The 23,898-nt window shown below is 40.9% G+C and overlaps 1 protein-coding gene across 6 annotated transcripts in view; it reads left to right on the forward strand.

Annotated features, from left to right (window-relative positions):
* Positions 1-21,684, forward strand: part of DIXDC1 (DIX domain containing 1) — a 79,057-nt gene extending 57,373 nt beyond the window's left edge. For 5 of the 6 annotated variants that reach the window (XM_010862876.1, XM_010862875.1, XM_010862878.1 and 2 more), the window contains 10 exons: positions 75-179; positions 540-593; positions 1,199-1,291; positions 1,375-1,446; positions 2,138-2,227; positions 2,557-2,718; positions 3,226-3,292; positions 15,415-15,520; positions 16,637-16,745; positions 18,441-21,684. In XM_010862876.1, the coding sequence (XP_010861178.1) occupies positions 75-179; positions 540-593; positions 1,199-1,291; positions 1,375-1,446; positions 2,138-2,227; positions 2,557-2,718; positions 3,226-3,292; positions 15,415-15,520; positions 16,637-16,745; positions 18,441-18,521 (939 nt within the window). In that variant the 3' untranslated portion in view covers positions 18,522-21,684. Of the gene's footprint in view, positions 1-74; positions 180-539; positions 594-1,198; positions 1,292-1,374; positions 1,447-2,137; positions 2,228-2,556; positions 2,719-3,225; positions 3,293-3,542; positions 4,377-15,414; positions 15,521-16,636; positions 16,746-18,440 lie in introns of those variants that run through there. The other variant, XM_010862879.1, reaches the window with a different exon arrangement.
* Positions 21,685-23,898: the final 2,214 nt, after the last annotated feature.

Raw genomic sequence — 23,898 nt, forward strand, 5'->3', positions numbered from 1 at the left:
ATTTGTTTCCTGGTTTAGTAACAGCTTCCTGATGGATGAGCTGGGACCACGTAGTGAGTGTGCTTTCTCCTCAGGATGCCCTGCAGCAGAGGCTGACTCAGCAGGACGCGTCTGTCCTTCAGCTCAAACAGGAACTACTGAGGGCAAATATGGACAAAGATGAGCTGCACAACCAGAACGTGAGTTGAAAGAGTGAACTTGGAGTCCACTGAGCCCCAAATAGGATATAGTATGAAGTCCTGTTAGATCTGTTCCCCCTCAGAGGACTCCTCCTTGTTCCTAGATGAAAGCCTGTACCACACTGGCCTTGAGCCCTGTGATGTTGAGGACACTGAGACCCTGGGGCTGCCTTGTGGTTCTACAGTCTGATTATCTCGCTGAAGATGTGGAGAGTAGCTGTGTGTTTTTACCATAGACGTGCCCTCTCTGTGCTGTATCCTGTAAACTGCCAACATCAGCTCTAGTTACCTACTGGTTTCCTAGCTGGTTTGGCAGATAATGCCCCCACACCATTGAATTCCGTCTTATTCTTCTCGCAGGTAGATCTGCAGAGGAAGCTAGAGGAGAGGAATCGGCTCTTGGGAGAATATAAAGTAAGAATGTGTATCAGTTTGGAAATTATTTCCACCTGACCTTTGGTGAACAGCCTATTGTTGCTGTTGTTCAAAGAACACTTCAGTACTCTGTTCCCCTCCTTGCTTTCTGCAAGGAAATCTTTTTCTGAGTTCCTTTGATTCACTAACCCTGAAGGTCGATAGCATGGCTAGGAGAAGGAACTCAGAGCTAGGAGTCTGGAAGCTTCATTTCAGCCAGGCTTTATCTTTATCCAATCCCAAAGAAGGGCAATGCCAAAGAATGTTTGAACTACTGTACAATTGTGTTCATTTCACATGCTAGAAGGTAATGTTCAAAATCCTTCAAGATAGGCTTTAACGGTACGTGAACTGAGGACTTCTAGATGTACAAGCTAGGTTTAGAAAACGCAGAGGAACCAGAGATCAAATTCCCAACATCCATTGGATCATTAAAAAAAGCCAGAGAATTCCAGAAAAACATGTACATCTGCCTTCACTGACCATGCTAAAGCCTTTGACTGTGTGGGACTCTACTTTCTTTAGATGGAAATGGCATCACGAAAGGTGAACTGTTGGATGTCCTTGGCTTTGCCACTCGTCTGAAAGCTGTGTCTCTGTTGCAGAAGGAGCTGGGGCAGAAAGATCGCCTCCTGCTGCAGAACCAGGCCAAGTTGGAAGAAGCACTTCGGAAACTGTCCGAGGCCAGTTACCAGCAGGTGGGGACCGGGTTTCACCACTGACTTTCCTGCCCCTCCGACCTGAAGGACTCCCTGTCTGATTGAGTGTATGCGATTTGCAGGTGGACCTGGAGCGAGAGCTGGAACACAAGGATGTCCTTTTGGCTCACTGTATGAAAAGAGAGGCAGACGAGGTAACCTGCCTGCCGCTCGGGGTCTCTGTCACGCGTTGACGGGGGCAAAGAGGGAGATTCAGTTATTAACTCAGGGCTGAACCAGCACCACAGGTTGGTTTCTGTTTGGTGGGGAGGATAAAAGTGCAGGTTCTGGGATAAGAAAATCTGGTTTCAAATCCCAGCATTACCTCTTTTTTAAAAAAAACATTTTTTTTTTTTTACACACTTTCCCACTGTGTGACCTTAAGTTGCTTAGCTTCTGAACCTTAGAAATAAGGCTCATCTGGAAAATGGAAATAGCAGTGCCCTTCTCTGCCATGATGAAGAATACATAAGATAGTCCATCTAAATAACAACACAGTCCTGGTAGATCTGCCTGGCACAGAGTTGGGCTCAAAACGTTTTAGTCACTGTTCTTTTTTTTTCTTTTTATTACTGAAGCAAAGGCAGGAGATGCTGGAGCAGCATTCTCAGGCCTTCCTGGGGCCAGGCAGAGGCTAGGCGAGGGACTCCAAACGGAGGTTTTCATTTTGTTAACTCTGCATTCAGCAGTACCTTCTGAGTGTCAGGTATTGGAGATACAGCAGTGAACCAAAGGGAAAAAGATCTTTGCACTACATCAGGAAGTGATTCGTGTAAAGAAGAAAAATAAGAGGAATTGCTTTGGAATTTTCCCTTGTACAAGCATCCTTTCTTCTTGCTGCTCTAGGTGACCAACTACAACAATCACAGCTCTCAAAGCAATGGTTTTCTCCTTCCAGCGGCAGGAAAAGGAGCTGCTTCAGTCGTTCACAGAGGGGTATGTCTTTAGGATTTGAGTACAGACTTGCCACTTCCAGCCAAAACCAAAAGGGTACCCTAGTCATCGCCAGTGGAGTCGGCCTTTTATATCCCTGTTCCCCAATTCTTGCATCTGTTGGGCGTGTAAAGCTGTGAGGCACTTACTATCCCAAGTTAAGAATTAGTGAGCCATCAGTGGGCTCGCGTCTATGGAGGAAAAAGTTTTCCTACAATTTCTACCTCCTCCATCAAAAATAAGAGATCTGTTGAAAACCCCTCCCCTGTATGCTCTTGAGCCCCGCGGTTGGGATGTGGTTAATAAGGTGGCACCGCGGGTTTTGCCCACAGAGCAGCGACCTGCAGCTTGTGCGAGACGCCCTCCGCAGCCTACGCACCAGCTTCAGTGGCCACGACCCTCAGCATCACACCATCGACAGCCTGGAGCAGGGCATCTCCAGCCTCATGGAACGCCTGCATGCCATGGAGACCCAGAGGAAGCAAGAAAGAAGGGTAACCCTCTTTCTGTGATGTTTCTCTCATCCCCCGAAGAAGCCTGCTCTTGTCAATTTGATATAGATGAAGGCAGTGCTAAGATAGAAGGCCCTGCTGAAGGTTACAGTTGCTTTTCTCTTTGGTTTTCCTCTCAGGGGAGCTGACCGTTCATCATGGTATGACAGTCAAGGAGGGAGTTCACAGATAACTCTAAGCAGCTGTGTAGCTGTCTAAGGGATTGTAGCTCTTGACCCACAGGTCTCCCTTTACTGCTTACTCTCCGTCCTCTTCCCCCCGAATGAGCTTGGCATTGGTTGAGGAAATATATGAGACAATGCATTGAAAACTAGAATGCTTTTTATATGTGTACATTGTTATTGCTAGGATAAACACATCCAATTTTATATTCTGTGGAAAAAAGCTGTGGTAGAAAAGTATATATTTTAAGTATACTTTTATGATTCAAATTTCTTGGTTAAATTCTCCCATTGATCATAACTCTTGTGATTTTGTGTCACTCCCCAGGTTCGGGGCAAGTCACCCAGAACTCAAGCAGGTAGTGAGTACCGGGAGTCCTGGCCCCCTAATTCAAGTAAGTACTCCGTATTGCTCAGTAAGGACTCCTAGCATATTAGATCAGAAATTTAGTATTTATATGCTACTAATATTTTGGAGACAGAAGTTTTCTTGTGGTACTTCACTCTTTTTTTAAAAAAAGAAGTACCACATTCTTCACACTCATTTGTTCTGTTTCTTGGGCTGCATCCTGTTTTAGTTGTGGCAAGGCATGTGGGATCTTAGTTCCCCAACCAGGGGCTGAACCTGTATTGCCTGCTTTGCAGGGTGGATTCTTACCCACTGGACGACCAGGGAAGTCCCAGTACTTCACCTTTATAATGCACTGTTCTGTAGCAATACTAGAATCGAGTTGCTTCTAGGAGTGTGAAGATCATACCATCATTATCACCACCACCGTTACTCCGAGTACCATTTAGCCACATGCAGGATGCTGCTGATTCAGAAAGGCTAAAATATCTTAAACAAAATATCTTTGGAAATAAACAAGCTCCAAACAGTTACACCAAACAAAGCAAAATATAAAACAACAAACACATAATACAGATCACTTGAAAGTCTCAAATAGAGAAAATTTGCAGTTCTTCTCAGAGGCAAGAAGTTTCATTTCTTTGGGGATTTCCAAAACTTTTGAGTGCATAGGTCATTCAATTTGTTTGAACTTAACTGTGTTATATTTTTTTTTTCCTTGTTAATTCTAACATGTTGGGAAATCTACCCTGCCTGGTAATTTCTATTTTACTTCATATCTTACCTTTTGGTTTAATAGCATTCATGTTTTCTTATCTTTTATAGTTTACCCAGGCCTGATCTAAAAGTATCTAAATAATAATTTATAAAAACCAAATAGTGAAAGGCTGACCACAACCAGTTTTATATGTTAAAGATAGTTTTTAAAACCACATTAATAAGGCTAAAGTAAAACACTTAAAGAAAGTATTTGCCCAAATGTGAAAGGTAAAATATTTTTTGTAGAGTAGATAAGATAGTGTTCTCAAACCTCCATATATTTTTTTCTCTTGAATGAGATATTTACACTGAGACTGAAATAGACTGCTGCTGCTGCTGCTGCTGCTAAGTCGCTTCAGTCGTGTCCAACTCTGTGCGACCCCATAGACGGCAACCCACCAGGCTCCCCCGTCCCTGGGATTCTCCAGGCAAGAACACTGGAGTGGGTTGCCATTTCCTTCTCCAATGCATGAAAGTGAAAAGTGAAAGTGAAGTCGCTAAGTCGTGCCCAGCTCTTAGCTACTGCATGGACTGCAGCCTACCAGGCTCCTCCATCCATGGGATTTTCCAGGCAAAAGTACTGGAGTGGGGTGCCATTGCCTTCTCCATGAAATAGACTATTAGTACCCAAATTAGTTTCAATGTTTTTTTCTAGCATTGTTTTGAACCAGTCATTTCTGTTTTCTTGATAGGCTTTTTATTTTATCCTTGTCCTCTTTAGTACTTTCTTTAGGTTAGTTTAAACTGCCAATGTACCTAGGTCTAAATATTTAGAGATTCTTTTTCATAAGTCTAGTAAATTCTCCCTCCCTGGAATAATTCTTTTCTGTATATGACTTACTTATTTAAAAGACTGCAAATAAATTCACAGTTTCTTATAAAATGGAGTGTTAATTCAATACCTATGTTGACAAATAAGCTGAAATGCCTCTCATCTAAAAATACAAACATTCATGCAATTTGATAACCCTCTAGCTACTGAGTTATTTATCTTATTCCTCTGCATCAGACTTCTTGAAAGAATGATCTCCAAGTGCTCTTTCTTCATTGTTACCTCCCCTTCACTTCTTAATCCACTAATTGGTCTTTTACTCGTTACTCCACTTCATGTTTTTCTTGGGTCCATGTTGACTGTCTTGTTGCCTAATCAAAGTGGTCATGTTTCATACCTTATCTTCCATTGACTTTTCAAAAGCATTTACTGCCTTTGAATAGTCTCCTTCTGGAAACATTCCTCTCCTTTAACTTTAGTACCAACCAGTTAATTCGTTCAACAAGTATTTATTGAGCATTCACTATGTAGAGTTCTTGTTAGGCATTAGCGATCTCGAGATGAACAAGATGGACGTGGTGCTTGGCCTCACTAGACTGTAGTCTCGAGGTACAACGTCCTCCTCTTCTCCTCCTCTGCCTAACCTTTGACTGTGCCCTGGGATTCCACTGGAGGTCTAGACCTAGGCCTTCTGATATTCTCTATCCGTGATCCTTTCTACTTCCATGGCTTCAACCACTCTGGTATGCCAATTATTTTTAAACTTTATCTCTAACTGCAAGCGTTTTCTGAGCTGCAGGGCTGTATTTTTGAATGCCAGCTGGATATCTTCTCTGCAGGTCAGAAGACACTTCAAAACTCATGTCCAAAACTGGAAACAAAACAATAGAGGGGGAAAACAAAAGAGTGTAGAATCAAACAGATCTGGGATGCAGCTGTAGCTCTCAGCAGAGTATACCATGAGCAAGAATGTTAATGACCGTCCTTGCATTTTAGTTTTTGTGTTTTTGAAATGGAGATAATCGTGAAGGATTGTGAACATTAAGTGAAATATTATATGTGGATAATCTGGTGTAGCGTGTCATATGAGAGATGCAAGGCTGTGCCCCTTTCTCCTTTTCATGATGGCCAAATCTCCTGAAATCTTCTCTTTGAACCTACTTCCTGTCTTGCAATTTACTCTTAAGGGAAAACAACAACAACAATAATTATTTTAAAACTAATACAGTGGATTAGTGAGGGCTTCCCTGGTGGCTCAGTGGTAAAGAATCTGCCTGCATTGCAGGAGCTGCAGGAGACCAGGTTCAATTCCTGGTTCAGGAAGATCCCCTGGAGGAGGGCATGTCAACCCACTCCAGTATTCTTGCCTGGAGAATCCCATGGACAGAGGAGCCTGGCAGGCTACAGTCCACAGGGACATGACTGAAGCAACTTAGCAGGCATGCACATTAGATTAGTGGAATAAATTGAGATTTCAGATAAAACCCACACATCTATGATAATTTGACAAGCAAATAGTATCTCCCACAAATGGTATCAGGACAACTGGATATCCATATGCAAAAGAAGGACCTGTACTTCACATTATGTACAAAATTAATTTAAAATGCATCATTGACCTAAATATAAGTATTAAAACTAAAACTCTCAGAAGAAAACCAGGGGAAAATATTCATGACCTTGAATTCTTAGACATTAAAAGCATGAGCAATAAAAGAAAAAAATAGGAAAATGGACTTCATCAAAATTAAAAACTATTTGGATCAAAGAACGTTATCAAGAAAGTGAAGACAACCAGAATAAGAGAAAATATTTCAAAATCATTTATCTATTAAGGGCCTAGGATAAAAACTACATAAAGAACTCTTCTAACTTAGCAACAGAAGACCAAAAAAAAATCTGATATTAATAACAGATGGGCAAAGGACTTGAATAGACATTTCCCCGAAGAAGATGAATAAATGGCCAAGGTTTATGTGCGTGTGCTCAGTCTCTTCAGTGGCGTCTGACTCTTTGTGACCCCATGGACTGTAGTCCTCCAGGCTCCTGTGTCCATGGGATTTTCCAGGCAAGAATACTGGAGTGGGTTGCCATGCTGTCCTCCAGGGGATCTTCCCCACCCAGGGATCGAACCCATGTCTCCTGCGTCTCTTGCATTGCAGGTAGATTCTTTACTGCTGAGTCACCAGGGAAGCCCCAAATGGCTAATACGCACATGCAAATATGCTTAACGTTGTTAGTTATTAGGAAAATGCAAACCAAAACCACAATGAGCTACCACTTCATGCCTACTGATGATTCTGAAAAAATAAGTAAAAGTGTTGGTGAGGATGTAGAGAAGTTGAAACTTTTGTACGTTGCTGATAGGGATGTAAAATGGTAGAAAACAGTTTGCTGGCTCTTCAAAAAGTTAAACATAGAATTACTCAGTGACTTTGCAATTCCATTCCCAGGTGTATACCCAAAAGAATGAAAAGCAGGTGTTCAAAAAACAAAAATGTGTACACACATGTTCATAGCAGAATTATTCACAATAGCTAAAAGGTGCAAACAGCCAAATGTCCATCAGTCGATAAAAGGGTAAACAATTTCTGCGTATATGCATATAATGGAATGTTATTCAGCCACAAAGAAGAATGAATTACTGATACCTGTCTCAACATAAATGAATCTTGAAAATGTTAAGTGAAAGATGCCAAACAGAAAAGGGCAGAAATTGGAAGGATCCTTTTCTATGAAATATCCAGAATAGGCAAATCCATCGAGACAGAAAGTAGATTAGACAGATGTCAGGATTAGGAAGGGAGTTCAATGAGTATGAGGTTTCTTTTTCAGATAATGAGAATGTTCTGGAACTAGATAGTGGTGATGGTTACACATGACTGTGAATGTAATAAGTGCCACTGAATTGTACACTTTAAGTTGTTAAAATGGTGAGTTTTGTGTTAAATGAATTATACCTCAGTTTTTTAAAAAGTGAATTATAATAAGCCTGCAAGGAGCTGTGCTAACAGAAAAGGTTGAATAGTCTAAAATATTATAACTGTCTTAAATCCATCAGAGAGATGAAATCAGAGGGCAGCCAACCAGCCTGAAAGGTAAACAGTGCCTCCAAGCACAGATAGGATACCAGCACTGGCTCACTTATGGCAGAGCGCAGGAGAAAGATGGGGACACTGTACAAAGATAGGAATTCAGCTAAGATTTTAATAAATTGTAAAAGGCTGGGCAGAGACTAGGAACTCTGGGGGCCACAAATGCAAGAAGAGTTTGCACCTGCTTGCTGACGCTTCTGTTGACCTCCATTTGGGTGCTTATGGCAAAGACTGGTTGTGGGAACAGAGTGTAGAGAAATCTGTTTTGGGGGTGGGGGCTCAGAGGAGGGACTGGCTGCCACTGCCAGAAAAGCATGAAGAACCATCTGGGCCTTGATCCCTTAAAGAACAAAAGTTTTAAACTGCTGAGGAAGGGCAGCAAGTCCTGTTTCCCCTTCATCCCCATCTCAGGCAAAGGTGAAGACCTACTTCAGCTAGGGGGGGAAAAGAAAGAAAAGAACTCTCAACCCCGCCGGGAGTGGCAGCAAACTGCCTTGAGCTCAGATCATTAGAGGTTGCCTTCCACTGGGGAAAGGGTAGGATCACTGAGAAAGCCCCACCTCAAGACTGAGGTTGGATCACAGAGAAGCCTCCCTCAGCCCTCCCCGCAGGGTGAGCAAGTGCTGTGTAAGAAGGGCCAGCAGTCTGCCTCTGAGGGAGGGGCACACAAATCAAGTCTGCAGTTGAGGGTGGGGGCTTCCCTCCTGGTACAGTGGTTAAGACTTGGTGCTCCCAATGCAGGGGGCGCAGGTTCAATCCCTGGTCAGGGAACTAAGATCTCACATGCGGCGTGGTGTGACCAAACTAATAATGATAAAGTTGAGGGTATTAAGGGAAAACCCTGCGGGGTGCAGCTCCTTAACATAACCCTAGAGAAATGTGAAGGTGATGGTGCACTGAAAGTAACTTTAACAAAAATTCCAGTCTCAGCTCAACTCCTGATGTGACTGATTCCGCTGTTCTCACCAGTGGCCGGGAAGAACAAGCAATGTGCCCATTTCTAGACATAAACATTTTTTACCTTAGTCTCTACAGTCTTACACAGGAAATCTGACAGTCAATAAAAAAATTATGGGACATCCACAGGAACAAGAAAAATGCACGCCACTGTCAGAAGTCAATAAGGGTCTATTCAAGAGTTGACTCACACATGACTTAAGATATTGAAACCATCAGAAGAGGAGTTTTTAGGAACTGTGTTAATGGCTGAAGTAAAAATGTTTATATAATGCATGTACAGGTGAGGAATTTTAGCAGAGAGATGGAAATTATGAAAAGGAGTCAAATGGAATGCTAGAAATAAAAATAAATATTACAAAGATGAAGAGTGTCTTGAGTAGGTACATCAGAAGACTCAACAAACATAGCTAAGGAAAGAATCAGTGAACTTGAATAGGAGTTACCCAAACTGCACTACAAAAAGAAAAAGAGTAGGCGAGAGGAAAAACAACCTGGTAGCGATGGGGTAATATCCATATGGATGAAGATACATGTAACTAGAATCTCTGATCCAAAAGAGACAGAACAGGGCAGAAGAAGCATTTGAAGACATAAAGGCCAGTTATTTTCCAAAAATGTATAAAGACATCACACCACAGATCCAAGAAGTTCTGAAAATTGCAAGAAGTATGAATAACAATGACAATAAAGGAGTCAAATTACTGAAAATCAAAGAAAAGAGAAAATCTTGAAGGTAACCAGAGATGGGGGGAAATATTACAAACAGAAAAACAAAAATGAGAATTACAGAATTCTTATCAGAACCTGCAGGTAGATAAGATAGTGGGGGAACATCTTTAAAGTACTGAAAGGAAAAAAAAAAACCTAGAATTCTGTAGCTGGAGTATATGTTTTTATACACAAAACCCAAGAGAATTCATTACAAACAGACTTTCACTGCAGGAAATGTTAAAGGAATTTCTGGAGAAGGCAATGGCATCCCACTCCAGTACTCCTGCCTGGAAAATCCCACGGGCGGAGGAGCCTGGAAGGCTACCGTCCATGGGGTCGCTGAGGGTCAGACATGACTGAGCGACTTCACTTTCACTTTTCACTTTCATGCATTGGAGAAGGAAATGGCAACCCACTCCAGTGTTCTTGCCTGGAGAATCCCAGGGACGGGGGAGCCTGGTGGGCTGCCGTCTGTGGGGTTGCACAGAGTTGGACACGACTGAAGCGACTTAGCAGCAGCAGCAGAATGAAGGAAAATATAAAAGACTTTTTACCCCTTATTTTTAATTACTCTGAAAGATAATAGGCTGTTTAAGCAAAAATAGTATTGATGTGTTACTGGTTTATTTCATATTTGAAAGTGAAATGTATGACAGTAATACAAAGATCAGGAAAGAGGAATTAGGACTCTACTGTTGTAACTTCTGTAGTTCTTACATGTGAAGCAGTATAATATCCTTTGAGAGCTGACTGACTAAAGATATATATATAAATCCAAGAACAACCACTAAATTTTTAAAGAATAAACAAGTTAATAGCAGATATAAGAAATTGTAAAAATAATCCAATACCAAAAAAAAAAAAAAGTAAAATATCTCACTGTTTAAAATATCATTTACATGTTGAAGTGATGTATCCAAACTGAGAACCTAAACATACTGGGTTTTGAAGTATGACACATATCTGCATGAGTGCTTAGTCGCTCAGTTGTGTCCAACTCTTTGTGATGCCATAGACTGTAGTCTGCCAGGCTCCTCTGTCTGTGGAATTCTCCAGGCAAAAATACTGGAGTGGGTAGCATTCCCTTCTCCAAGGAATCTTCTTAATTCAGGGATCGAAGCCACGTCTCCTGCACTGCAAGCAGATTCTTTACCATCTGAGCCACAAGAGAAGCCCCTATATGTATATACAGATATGCATGTACATATATACACACATTCCAAAGGTGGGGAGAAAAAGACAAAGGAGAAAAGGAACAAAAAATAAATGGAACAAATAGAAACAAGGGGTATGGTACATTTTAAAAAATAATCTGGTTTTTATGACTTTTTTTTTTTTTTTACCACTTACAAAATTATTCTTTATCAGTATTATAGTAATTGGGAAACAGCCTTGTTTGATGGGATAAATATAGTTCAACCTTGTGAAGATGGTTCATTCTCCCCAAATGATCTGTAGCGTCATGTTATTCCAATAAAAATCCTAACAGGGTTATCGCCCAATTAAATAAATTAAAAAAATATCCTAACAGGGGACTTCCCTGGCGGTCCAGTAGCAAGGACTCTGTGCCGGGGGCCTGAGTTTTGATCTTGGTCAGGGTGGATCTCACCTGATGCAACTGAGAATTTGCATGCTGCAAAAGGAGGAGGAGGAAAAGGGGACGACAGAGGATGAGCTGGTTGGATGGCCTCACTGACTCGATGGACGTGAATTTGAGTAAGCTCTGGGAGTTGGTGATGGACACAGAAGCCTGGTGTACTGCAGTCCATGGGGTCGCAAAGAGCTGGACACTCCTGAGTGACTGAACTGAACTGAGCAAAAGATCTCAAGTGCCACAACTGAGACCCAGAGCAGCCCAATAAATATTTTTTAAAGTCCTGTCAGACTTTTTGTAGATATAAACAAGCTGATGCTAAAGTTTACATGGATGAGATTAGAATAGTTTAAAAAAAAAAGTTGAGAAAAATAAACAAAGGAGGTGGCGGGCCACACTACCTGATTTCAAAACTAGCTATGAAGTTGGAGTAATCAACACAGTGCATTATAAGTGCATAGACAGACACAGAGATCACTGAAACAGAATAGAAAGTTCAGAAACAGACTCACTGAATTTGACCAGTTGATTATTAATAACAGTGCAAAATCTATTTGATGGCTCAAGGGTAGGCTTTTCAACAAATTGTCCTGGAACAATTAAAGACCCATATCAAAAAAAGATCATTGACCCACACTTCATGCCACATATAAAAAATTGACTCCAAATGAACCATACATGTCAGTATAAAAGCTAAAATTGATTTGTGATGCCTTTTAAAATCATGTATGTTATTTACACATACATATACACAACACTGTGTTTCTGGGTCATTTGTTCTCTGAGGTTTTCAAGATTTTTAAAAATTACTTTTATGTATTTATGTATAGTTTCGCTGCGCCGCGCAGCATAGAAGATGGTTCCCCAAACAGGGATCACACCCGGGCCTCCGCAGTGAAAGCACCAAATCCTAACCAGGCCACCCGAGAACTCCCTCTGTGGTTTTCGTATATAACTTCTATAGTAATGTCACCCTGAAACAACAGTGATCATTTTATCAATATGATTTAAAGTGGAGTAAGACTATTTCTCTCTCATTATGCTTTTTCTTTTTTACTCAAAGAGTCTGTGCAGTCCAACTCGGCCTTCTTCACTAGTCACCCGAAAGTCCTCTCATTAATGTCATCAGTGACCTATTTACCACGCCTGTCTTTATCTACCAGGCTTCTGTGTGACATCTGACGTACTCTTACCCTCCACTTCACCCAAAGTGTGTGTATAACATTTTATTGGTCAGCTTGGACTGCCATAACAGAACACCACAGACTGAGTGACTTAACAGCAGTTTGTTTTCTCATAGTTCTGGAGGCTGGAAGTCCCAAGATGAGGATGCCAGTGTGGTCAGGTTTGCTGAGGGAGGGTGTTCTTCCTGGCTTGCAGATAGTCAGCTTCCTGCTGCGTCTTCATATGGTAGAGAGAGAGCTCTGGTGTTTCTTCCTCTTTGTATGGGGGCACCAGTTCTTTGGGATGAGAAGTGGTGCACTCTTATAACCTCATTTAACTTTAATCCCTCCTTTAAGGCCTATCTGCAGTATATTCTTGCCTGGAGAATCCCACAGACAGAGGAGCCTGGTGGGCTACAGTCCATGGGGCTGCAAAGAGTCGGACACAACTGAGCGACTAACACTTTCACTTTTCACTATTTTTGCATCTCTAGTTCTTGATACATAATAGGCACCCAGTAAACATTTTAAATGGATGACACTTCTGTTCCCCTGTCTTAGGTAACTACCATGAATCTATTTCCTAGATCATAAATTTTGGTTATTTTTCACTTTCTCTTTTATCCTTGACATTCAACTATATCCAAAGTACTAAGACTTTTATCTTCTAAAGTTCTCTCAAATTCATCCCTTCTCTAGCTCCAGGGCTATATCTTACCCTTCCTCACCTTTCAGATTATTTTAATTGCCTCTCAATGGGATCACCATTTCCAGAATTTCTCCCATCCAACCCTTTATTTTGCTGCTAGATTGACCTTTCTAAAATGCCAGTCTGATCATATCAGTTCCTTTTAATATCTCCCTAGAGCTTAAGACTAATATCTAAATGTCTGAGCCTGGCAGAGTCCTTTGTGATTTGGGCCGTGCCTACCTTATTATCCTCATTTTCCATTACTTCCCAAGGTATTATGCTCAAGCCTTACTAGTCAACTTCCAGTTTTATAGATACGTGATCCTTTTTCATGCCTTTATAAGTATCCGTCATTCTTGGAATGCCTTTTCCAAATTCTACATATGATCATTTTTTTAGGTGCTTTGTTTAACAATTCTCAAATTGTTTAAACAGTTTAACTAAGGGAAGTTTCTGACCTCTTCCAGGTAGAATTAACTACTCCATCTTTGGTCTTCCTTTGCAGTTTGTACAAATCTGATTTTAATGTATTAAGTATTTGTTAGGTGATTCCCAGGTGGCTCAGTGGTAAAGAATCTACCTGCCAAGCCGGAGACGCATGTTCAGTCCCTGGGTCTGAAAGATCCCTTGGAGAAGGAAATAGCAACCCACTCCAGTATTCTTGCCTGGGAAATCCTATGGACAGAGGAGCCTGGTGGGCTATAGTCCATGGGATTGCAGAATTGGACACGACTTAGCAACTAAATAACAACAACAATTATTTGTTATCACACCTGTCATCTGTACTGGACTATAAACTCTTTGAGATCAGAGGTCACATATAATTAATTTTATATTCTCAAAATCTAGTACATGGTAAGTGCTCAATAATTGTTTGTTGAATGAGTGAATGAAAAGATCAATCATAAAATTTAATGATAAAAGTGAATGTTTTATTTAAAAAACTGCTGTGTGCCAGGCCCTTGGTGCTGGAGTCAAAGGAGCATCGTGGCATGCAGATATCAATAAATGGCATTCTTTGAAAAAAATTCTGAAAACTAACTGATTACTGTGCAGAGAGAGAATGTTCCCTTGTTTTTCTTCTCTGTGTTATTCATCTCTCCTACTTCCTTATTTTAAACCTCTTCCTAGGAATTCCCTGGTGGTTAATTCCATGGTGGTTAATAACCACAAGTGTGGTTAAGACTCCACACTTTCAACACCAAGGGTCTGGTTTTGATCCCTAGTCAGGGAATTAAGATTCCCACAAAATGTGAGGTGCAGCCAAAAAAAAAAAAAAAACAAAAGCCTTAAAAACCCCAAACAAAAAAACCCTTCCTGGGGACTTCCATGGTGGTCCAATGGTTAAGAATCTGCCTTGCAGTGCAGGAGACTGGGGTTCGATCCCTTGTTGGAGAACTAAGATTCCATATTCCCCCAGGGCAACTAAGCTCACCATAACTAAGACTCAGTGTAGCCAAATAAATAAATATTTAAAAAAATAAAAACTCTTCCTAGAACTATTCTCTGGTTGTTGCCAGTTTGATTGGGATCAATGGCCTAGAATAAGTTAAGAAAACCTGTGTATCTGGAATTGCAGGAGATGTTTTTAATAAAAGTTTGTTTTTGGTCCTGATGATAAAACTTTTTAACTGGTCTCTTCTGTTCTCTTAAATTCATAATCATAAGTAATTCACTGAGCATCAGTGAACCAAGTCAGGAATAACAGTTTTTAAAGTGCTCAAAATAGCTTCTGCTGAGAGCTATGGATTACAGCCTAGCATTCCAGGGCTATTTATTGCTTTTTCCATCAGTACCTATTCAAAGAAGAGAGACAAAGTATGGATCAAGAAATCTGAGTTAAAAACTGTGGGGACTGAGACTATGCTGGTGGTCCTGTGGTTAAGAATCCACCTGCCAACGCAGAAGACACTGGTTCGATCTCTGGCCCTGGAAGGTTCCACGTGCCTCACGGCAACTAAACAGTTATGGTGCACAGGCTTAGTTGCCCCATGGCATGTGGGATCTTCCCAGACTAGGGATTGAACCTGTGTCCCCTGCATTCACAGGTGGATTCTTATCCACTGTGCTACCAGAGAAGTCCCCTACCTGAAATCTTGCCTGGCTTCTCTAACCTCTTTTGACTCTTGGCAGCAGTGCCTGTCAGAACAGTTGCTGTTCCCCTGCTAGAATCACCTGGAACAGGTGAAAAGGGATGGTCCTTGTGATAGCATCCATGTCCGAAGCACCTCCTGTCTTAGTGGCCCCAGCGGTGACTTCCTATGGGTCACACCCTATGGACAAGGTGTTTGGCAAGGGTTTCAAAATTGTGCTATGACCTCAGGCAGCTTCATTCTCCTGGGACATTTTGAATAACTGGAAATCGTATGGGTTACTGGAAGCAAACTGAATGTTCTGACCACAAGGTGTCTCTCTGATTGCAGAGTTGCCTCACTCACAGAGTTCTCCAACTGTCAGCAGCGCCTGCACGAAAGTGCTCTATTTTACTGACCGGTCACTTACACCCTTCATGGTTAATATACCAAAGAGGTGAGATTCTGAATCATTATTTCTTTAAAAAGGACAGGAAGGCAGAATCATTAGTTATTGCCCACCTAACCAGCTGCAAGGTGTAGCAGAGTAGTGAGAAGGGCACAGGAAATAGAGATTCGAGTTCCAGCTTCACCACTAACCTTCAGCATTACAAGGGACATGTCAGGATCTGCTATAGACACAATAATGCTTCCAGTCCTGATATACAAAGATGCTCCAAGTCAGGAATAACAGTTTTTAAAGTGCTCAAGATAGCTTCTGCTGAGAGCTATGGATTACAGCCTAGCATTCCAGGGCTATTTATTGCTTATTGACCTTTGTTGCTATTGGATGACTACAACTAATCTAAAGAGAATTCATGTTAAAAACCTTCAACCTTTTCAGTTAATATACTCCTTTCTAAGGTAGATGGCTTTGTAATAAAGATTTTTAATCTTTGGAACCAACTGCTGAGGAGAGGTGTTAAGATTTACCGTTCCTAAAGGGTCTGGGTTAGAGGGGAGCTTTCTGAAGTAAAGTGGTATAGTTTGAATTCTCCCAGCCTAGAGAAATGGAATTGCTGCAGAGAAGGAAATCAAGAGAACTTAGACATATTGATAGTTTAACAAATTAGATTGCAGACACTTTGTGTCTTATTTCCAGAGTGAAACAGAAAAAAAAAAAAAAAGTGATTTGGCTTCTGTCAAAGCAGTAAATCTATTTTAAATCCTCAGATTGTCCCATTTGTAATGCTATTTACATTCCCTAATGGGGCTTCCCTGGTGGCTCAGATGGTAAAGAATTCACCTGCATTGCAGGAGACCCAGCTTTTATCCCTGGGTCGGGAAGATCCCCTGAAGAAGGGAATGGCTACCCATTCCAGTATTCTTGCCTGCAGAATTCTGCAGAGTCGAACACAACTGAGCGACTAACACACTTTACATTCCCTAACCGTGACTAACTCCCTAACTTCTGCTAATAGAATCATTTGAGTTACCAAGGCCAGTGACCTAACAAGGCCATGCTGTTTCTCCCAGCAGAGACTTTGACAGGGGCCTGGGTTTAAAACTAGCATCTTATCTTTTCAGCCCACTGATAAACAGTCTATTTTAGTGTTCTCTCCTATTGTTGCAGGCTGGGGGAGGTGACACTGAAGGATTTTAAAGCGGCTATTGACCGGGAAGGAAATCATCGGTATCACTTCAAAGCACTGGATCCTGAGTTTGGCACTGTCAAGGAAGAGGTACAGAACCCACGGGGAGTCTGAGTGGTATTGCTGGTTGTTCTTGAACTCTACAGATTCCTACTTAAGATCTAGTACCCAGAAATACCACAATTCCCTAACCAGGGCAGTGGAGTTTCCCAGTGCCTCAAGCCAGTTGACTACTTTAGACCGAGAAGTTTCAGGGAATGGCCCAAGAAGTTGATAGCTTCATTAGTTCATGGACTTAATCACTCTGATGAAACTTAGAATTTTTATTTTAAAAAGGAAAAAGTTTTGGGGACTTCCCTGGCAGCCCAGTGGTTAAGACTCCGTGATTCCAATGCAGAGAGTGCAGGTTTGAGTCCTGGTTGGGAAACTAAGATCCCACATGCCCCGGGGTGTGGCCAGAAAATTTAAAAAAAAGGAAAAAGTTTTGTTAGGGAAAATAAAGAACCCACATTGAAGAAAAGCTTGGCTTCGGGGTCTTTTTTCTTTCTATAGCCAAACCTTAGAAAACTTTCTGCTTCCTGTGTAGAGCAAAATAAACAAACTGGCATGAATATATGAAATGGTATATTGTGGTGTTAGTTTCTCAGAAAATGAAAATGAGGAAACTGCAAAGTCATCTATGCTTATTCTCAGTCCTTGACTATTTTCTTAGCCTACACTTTATAGTACATCTGCCAGAAACATTTTTTTTTTAAGAGTTCTGTGGTCTCATTAGTGGTTACAGAATGAAAAAGATCAGAAAAGCCAATCTTTTATTTTGTAAAGATTTCCTGGACTTCCCTGGCAGTCCAGTTGTTAAGACTCCCTGCTTCTACTTCAAGGGCACAGGTTCAATCCCTGGTTGGGGAACTAAGATCCTGCATGCCACATGGCACAGCCACACACACACACACACACACACACACACAAAAACCAACCAAATTTCTTCACTGGACTGTTTTAATAACTTTGTTCTATTACCGACTTAGGAAATGAATAAATGAATGAAAAGGACTGCACACACACATGTTAAGATTAGCCTTTTTTCTGACCCTTTCTTTACAATGCCTGGGACCAAAATTTCCCCCCTTCTCTTTTATTTTTTTTATTATTCTCCCCCTTCTCTTTTAAATGCTTATAGTACTGCTTTCTCCTGAGAAGCCTAAAGTGCTCTATGGTTAGTAATTTATTAAATCTTATAAATCTCTCTGAGCAAAGCAGTACTAGAGGGGTGCTTTTACCATTTCGTAGATGTGGAACTAAGGATATATAAATCATACATACATACACCATACAGTTGGCCCTTGAATAGTATGTGTTTGAACTGCATGGATCCACTTATATGCAGATGCTTTTCAATGAATACGTACTACAGTATTATATGATCAGCAGTTGGTTGAATCTGAGGATGCAGAACTGTGGATATGGAGGGCTGACTGTGAAGTTATATGTGGATTTTTGACTGCACAGGGCTGGGGCAGGGAAGGGGGTGGGTGTTGTCTCTGTTGTTCAAGGGTCACTACACACACACACACACACACACACACACACACACACACACATATATATTTTTTTACCAGTTGTAACTTTAAGGACAAAACTAAAGGGACACAGGCTCTAACTCAAGACTTTCCTATACACTTTGTTATCCTTTATGTTTGGGATCTTTTTTTAATCAACCACAGATGTATAGCAGGCCTCCCTATCTTCTAATATTTTTTCATGGTGGCTTTTTTCTTTTTCTAGGTTTTCCACGATGATGATGCCATTCCTGGATGGGAAGGGAAAATTGTAGCCTGGGTAGAAGAAGACCATGGAGAAAATTAATGCTGAGTATTAGATTGGGGACTTGCAGAAGTTGGCACACCCTGGCTGCTTCACTCAGGAAAAGAGGACTAAAACCAGAATACACAGGAAGTTTGTGCTGCCAAAACAGAAGCTTCTCCAAGTGTGACAGCCATAGGCCAGTCCTGTTTGTGTGCCTGGCATGTGTGGTACCTAAAATCTCTGTCCAAAAGTAGACCACAGGTTCTTCTGGAGTTCCTTGTCCGTGGGAACACACTGTTTTACTCTACTCTGCGGACAACAAACCGAAGGCCTTAACCAACGGGGATGGATGATCCCGCTCCTATGTGGGCATGGCTGCTATTATCTGGAACCTGGGAACTGGATGCATCACTCTTATGTGTTACAGTATTATTTTCATTTTAATTGGCCTCAGTGGTTGCAGCAATCAGGGTCCCAGCATTTGTACTCACAGACAAGGTGGAGGTACCAGCTTTTTTGCTTCTTTGCAGCTATTGCAAACCAAGAATAACTCAAAAGGTGGTACCAAAGATGAAAGCCCACTCTTCAGGAATTTTTTTGGACTGGACGTGGATGGTGCTGAATTGCTAATTGGATTGAAAAAGGGCTGTCCATATTGTGCTGTACTATGCTAAAACCATAATTAAGACCTTGGGCTGCCTCTTGCATCTTAACTGATTCTGCAAATTGTCCTTTAGCCCACAGAAGGCGTATTTCATGTACTGCTTGTTTTTCTCTGTGGACTCTCTAACTTTAGAGCCATTTCCCCCCCTCTTCTAACTGATGAACTTTGTGTTTGAAAGGAATAAGGAGTGAAAATCTCCTTTCAAATCCAGGCGGGTATGGAAAGGTGCTGCTACCCTTATCTTCTTGACTTTCTTTCTCTCATGACTTGTCTTTAGCCCATGGCATCTCCTTTGCAGTCAAAAGGAAACAAATCATTACTTTCAGTGTTTGTGATTATAAGTACTGAGCATGAGTTACTGGTCTGCCCCTCTTTGATGTCAAGGCCAGAGTTATTTTCTATTATATATTTAGTCTAGGCTGATCCTTTAGGGCACAATAGAAACCATGGGGGCAAGAGTTGTGAATGGCAGGGTTGATTCTGGGTGAAAAAACCCTAGAATCCTTTCTCATGTGCAACACTGTCAAGTGTAGAAGCTAAGAGATAAACTTTCAGAGATTACTTAGTATCTTGAGTTTTCTCATTCATTCAACCAGATATATATATATATATATATATAGTCAGTATAAATATATACTATAAATATATATGTATATCTATATATCAGTCTCCAAAGCAGTCTGCCTGTGATCACCAATGTACACTGCCAAGCAGAAGAGTCAGATCTGGGTTCTTGACCTGTCTGTCTCAAGTTCATCTCCCCTTTTCAGCCATTTCAACAGACTACTTGTTGGAGCTCTGACATGACATTTTGTTTTATATAGATGCGTCTTTTAAAAATAGTTCGTTTGGAGAATTCTTTTGTACTCGTTTGCTTTTCGTCCAAGAACCATGTCTATTTTTATAACTTGAGTGTGAGTTCTATATATTCTCACATTCTGTATACTGTATCCATTTTCTAGGGAACCCGGTAGCTTTTATACAGGCTCCTTTCTTCTTACCAGCCCTTGTGGTTTCAGAACAAGCTTTATTTTATTACAGGTATACTGATGACAACTCCTGTTCCAGTTCTACCAGCCATTTCAGTTGTGGAGTTAGTTTTACAGAACCTCTTTGATGGCTCCTTTAGCTGACAGAAGGAACTCAAAAGACACCTGGTTTACCTGGTTTCCTCCTACTGAAGAATGATTTCTCATCAGAAATGACTGGGACAATTTGGGAAAGTCAGTTAAAAGGAAGAATAATTCATTACAAAAGCAGACAGAAGAAAACAGTATATTTGCCTTTTTTTTTTTCCTTTTCTGCCCCCCAGGAAGTCTGGAGAAAAAGTCCTCTCGTCACCAGTTTCTCTGCTGCATGAATTTGTGTTTTGCTGTAAGACAGCATGAGGGTTATCAGACTAAAATTTGTTATTGTATTTTCAGTACAATTTATCTTGACTGTTAAATCAGTTTTACTTGTCAGTATTCTTTCAGCAAACATTCTTCCCATTATGTAAATTTAAATTTTCAGAGGAAATTAAATCAGAGAAAATTTTCAGAGTCCTTTACCTTCTTTGTCTTTAATCTCTGTGTCCTTTGGAAAAGAAGCTCCGTGGCCTTGGTGCCTCCATAGAAAGCTTAAGTTGATTTCATAGCTCATTAACCTCAGAGGCCATGGGTAATAATGAAGCACCCCCATTACAGGATGGCACGCCAGTATGTTTTTGTAAAATGTGTTGGTAATCCTCATTCCAGTTTCTAAACAGGAGCCTATTCCAGGAGGAGTGTGCATTGATTCATTCTGGTTTGAACTGTCTCCTATCTGATATGTAGATCTTTTGACTTAAGAGTATTGCCCCCTGCTGGCATTTGTGTGGGACAGTCCATCCTGCTACTGACTAAAGAACTAGAAATGTTTAGCGCTCATGAAATAATCTCTAAACCCAATTTAAAAAATGACCCTGTCATAAAAACTAAGTTAATAAAAAGTTCAATTCCTTAAACAGTCTTCATTTAAAAACTGAAGCCTATTCTCACTCAGTTAACTAAAGTAGCTAGAATTGGAAAATTTTACAATTTCTACCTAAAGAATTTAGGTTAAATTTACTTGGTACTGAAATGGCAATCCTACCAACTGACCAACTTCTCAGCTCTTTTTGACCAGGATGGTTGTACATTAAGGAAGATATCTTTATGCCCTATATTCAATCGACCAGGACTCTTAATTACTTAAAACATTTAGGTCATAATTATAATTTTCATTTTCCCCATAAAATAAGCATTATGATTGCACACTTCTTCTATTGTCTGGATTTATGTAAGAGGGTATAGCTTGCTTAAAATATATATGTAAAGTTATATTTTCTTAGAAACATGGATGTTTGCAACCATTGCTTTCGAAGAGATTACTATCATGTATTGTTTTACCTTTTCATAAAGATTGTGTTATACCAGAGGCTTCTGATTATCAAAGTGATAACCAGTTTTAACTGCCTGTATGTACCAGATTTGTGAACTAGTTTTAAAAAAAAAAACTCAGAAACAAACTATGAATAAAATGGAGTTTGCAAACTAAATACCATTCATAATTTTCACTTGTGTTTATTATCAACTGAAATTAATCAAGAAAGCCATTCACATTTAGTGAAAGCAAATTTCCTCAAGTGATCTCCCTGGTAGCATGTTTACTCATTACTTGGGGAGTGGAGATAGGATTACTTTATTGCTGCAGATATCACTACTGGTATTTCTAGTCTAAGTGCAAAATAGGTTATACAATCAAAGAAGATTCATTTATTTAGCACTTCTTTTGACATTTTATGTAAATATGAAAACAAGTAAGAACCCAAGACTCTAAACAATCTCCAACGCAAAAGCAAAAAACACTGAGGCTTTCAGAAATCTATAAAAGAACCAGAACTTCCAAATTATTTTGAAAGCTGCTTTCCTAACACTTAGCCTTTATTTATTACTTTAAAGGTTTTATATATCTAAAGTTTTAGCCCTGGGTGCTTTCATTTGCTTTCCAATTACATTATTTTCAACTATTAATCACAAGCCATTTTAATTGGGTTACTCCATCGTTATGTTAAATATGTAAAGAACTTTCACTACCAACTAATTCCTCTTTACATTTCACCCATTCGATATCAGTAATATTCTACAAGTCTCAGAGGGCTTATTTGACAAACCTAATTATTCCCAGCTTACCTCTGAGGTAAACTAACCACTCCTGGACTGTTTCACCTGTGCCCTCCCATGATTTAGCTACATCTATCAAAAGTATATTCAAAATGTGAACTTGCTATGCACAGAAAAATGAAAAAAACAACGCTTAAGTAAGGCTACCTAAGTAACTGAACAACAAACTGAAGATCATCTAGTACAAAGGCTAACTTAAAGTAATTTAGATGCAGTTATTAAATTCAAACGGAGTGGAAATACTGTAAGGTATCTTAGCCAATTCAAAATTGTTAACATTTAATTTATACAGTATAAACCCTTTCACTAATCACAATTCTTCCATTATTTCTTCTAATTGCTATTCATAAATAGTTTTACATAATTGTTAACAATATAATTGCTCTACTTTTAATATTATTTCAAGTATGCCTTTCCATTTAATCTGGGAATTCTGTTTCTCAGTTGTACTCCCTGCATATCATTCTGTTAGACAGCTGTACTTGTTTAATCTTTCCTCATTTTTGGATAATTAGATTTTTCCAATTCTTTTTCTGTTATAAAGATAGTAAAAAAATTTTTTTTAACTTAAAGTTTCCAATTTAAGTAGGTATGAAATAGTGCCTTCTGGCTACCTTATTTTTCCAAACGTTTAATTACCTGCAAAGTTTAACATGTTTTCAAATGTTGGTTTTCTTATGTTCTTGATGTTCTCTGACCATCTGTATACTGGGGACTTAACCAGATATAAATACAGCACGCGTTTCCTTCTAGTCTAATGCCACCCTCAGCTCAGAAATGAGATTATTTTCTAATTACAGGATGATAAGCCGGCAGTAGAAGTGTAACAGATGTAACTGGAAAGGATTCTACGGCAAATTAAAATCGGAAATCCGTTTTGTAAACTTTTTTTCTTCAGAGAAGATGCTTAATCCCGCTACAGCACTCTTGAATGTGGGGATACAGCTTCCATTCAGCTGCCCTTCACACCATTTGGCTGGAAAACCTATTCATCCCGTTTCCTGTTGGGCTACAAACCTGAACTTGAATCTTTGTCACCCAGTACAGCCTGCGCGGAGCGAGGCCCCAAACCTGGGGGCCACAGGGTATGCTGAGGCTGGGGGCGCGCCCGGCGAGCACAGATGCCCCTTCGGGCGGCCCTCCGCCGGAGCGCTTAGACCTGCCCCACGGCCGCAGGCTCCCGGTGCCCGGCTGGGCCGGGAGCCCCCTCCCATCCTTCCTCAGGACGGGGCCAGGCCCCCCAGCCCACCTCTGACCGCTTCACCTCCGGCGGTCCCGCTCTCGCCGCCTTTTTAGGCCCCTCCCTTTCGACCGCGCCGTCACGGCGCTCAGGTCCTGTCCCCCTGCCCCAGAGACACCTTCGCCACCGAGCCCACCACTTTCCACTCCTCCCCACGCCTAATCCTCCCAGATTCGGCCTGCTGGAACGCCCCTGTCCCTCGTCGTTCTATAGTAGCCGCCCCGACCAGCTCTGGGTCACTTTCAGCCTCTCATTTCCTGGAGAAAGACCGAACGTTCACCGCTTCTCTGGTCCGCGGAGCGGGTGGGGCAAGGCTTCGCACCCCGTTTTACGACAACTTGCGGCCGCGCG

The sequence above is a fragment of the Bison bison genome, unplaced genomic scaffold, assembly GCF_000754665.1.
Source record: "Bison bison bison isolate TAMUID 2011002044 unplaced genomic scaffold, Bison_UMD1.0 scf7180017864485, whole genome shotgun sequence".
Classification (NCBI taxonomy): Eukaryota; Metazoa; Chordata; class Mammalia; order Artiodactyla; family Bovidae; genus Bison; species Bison bison.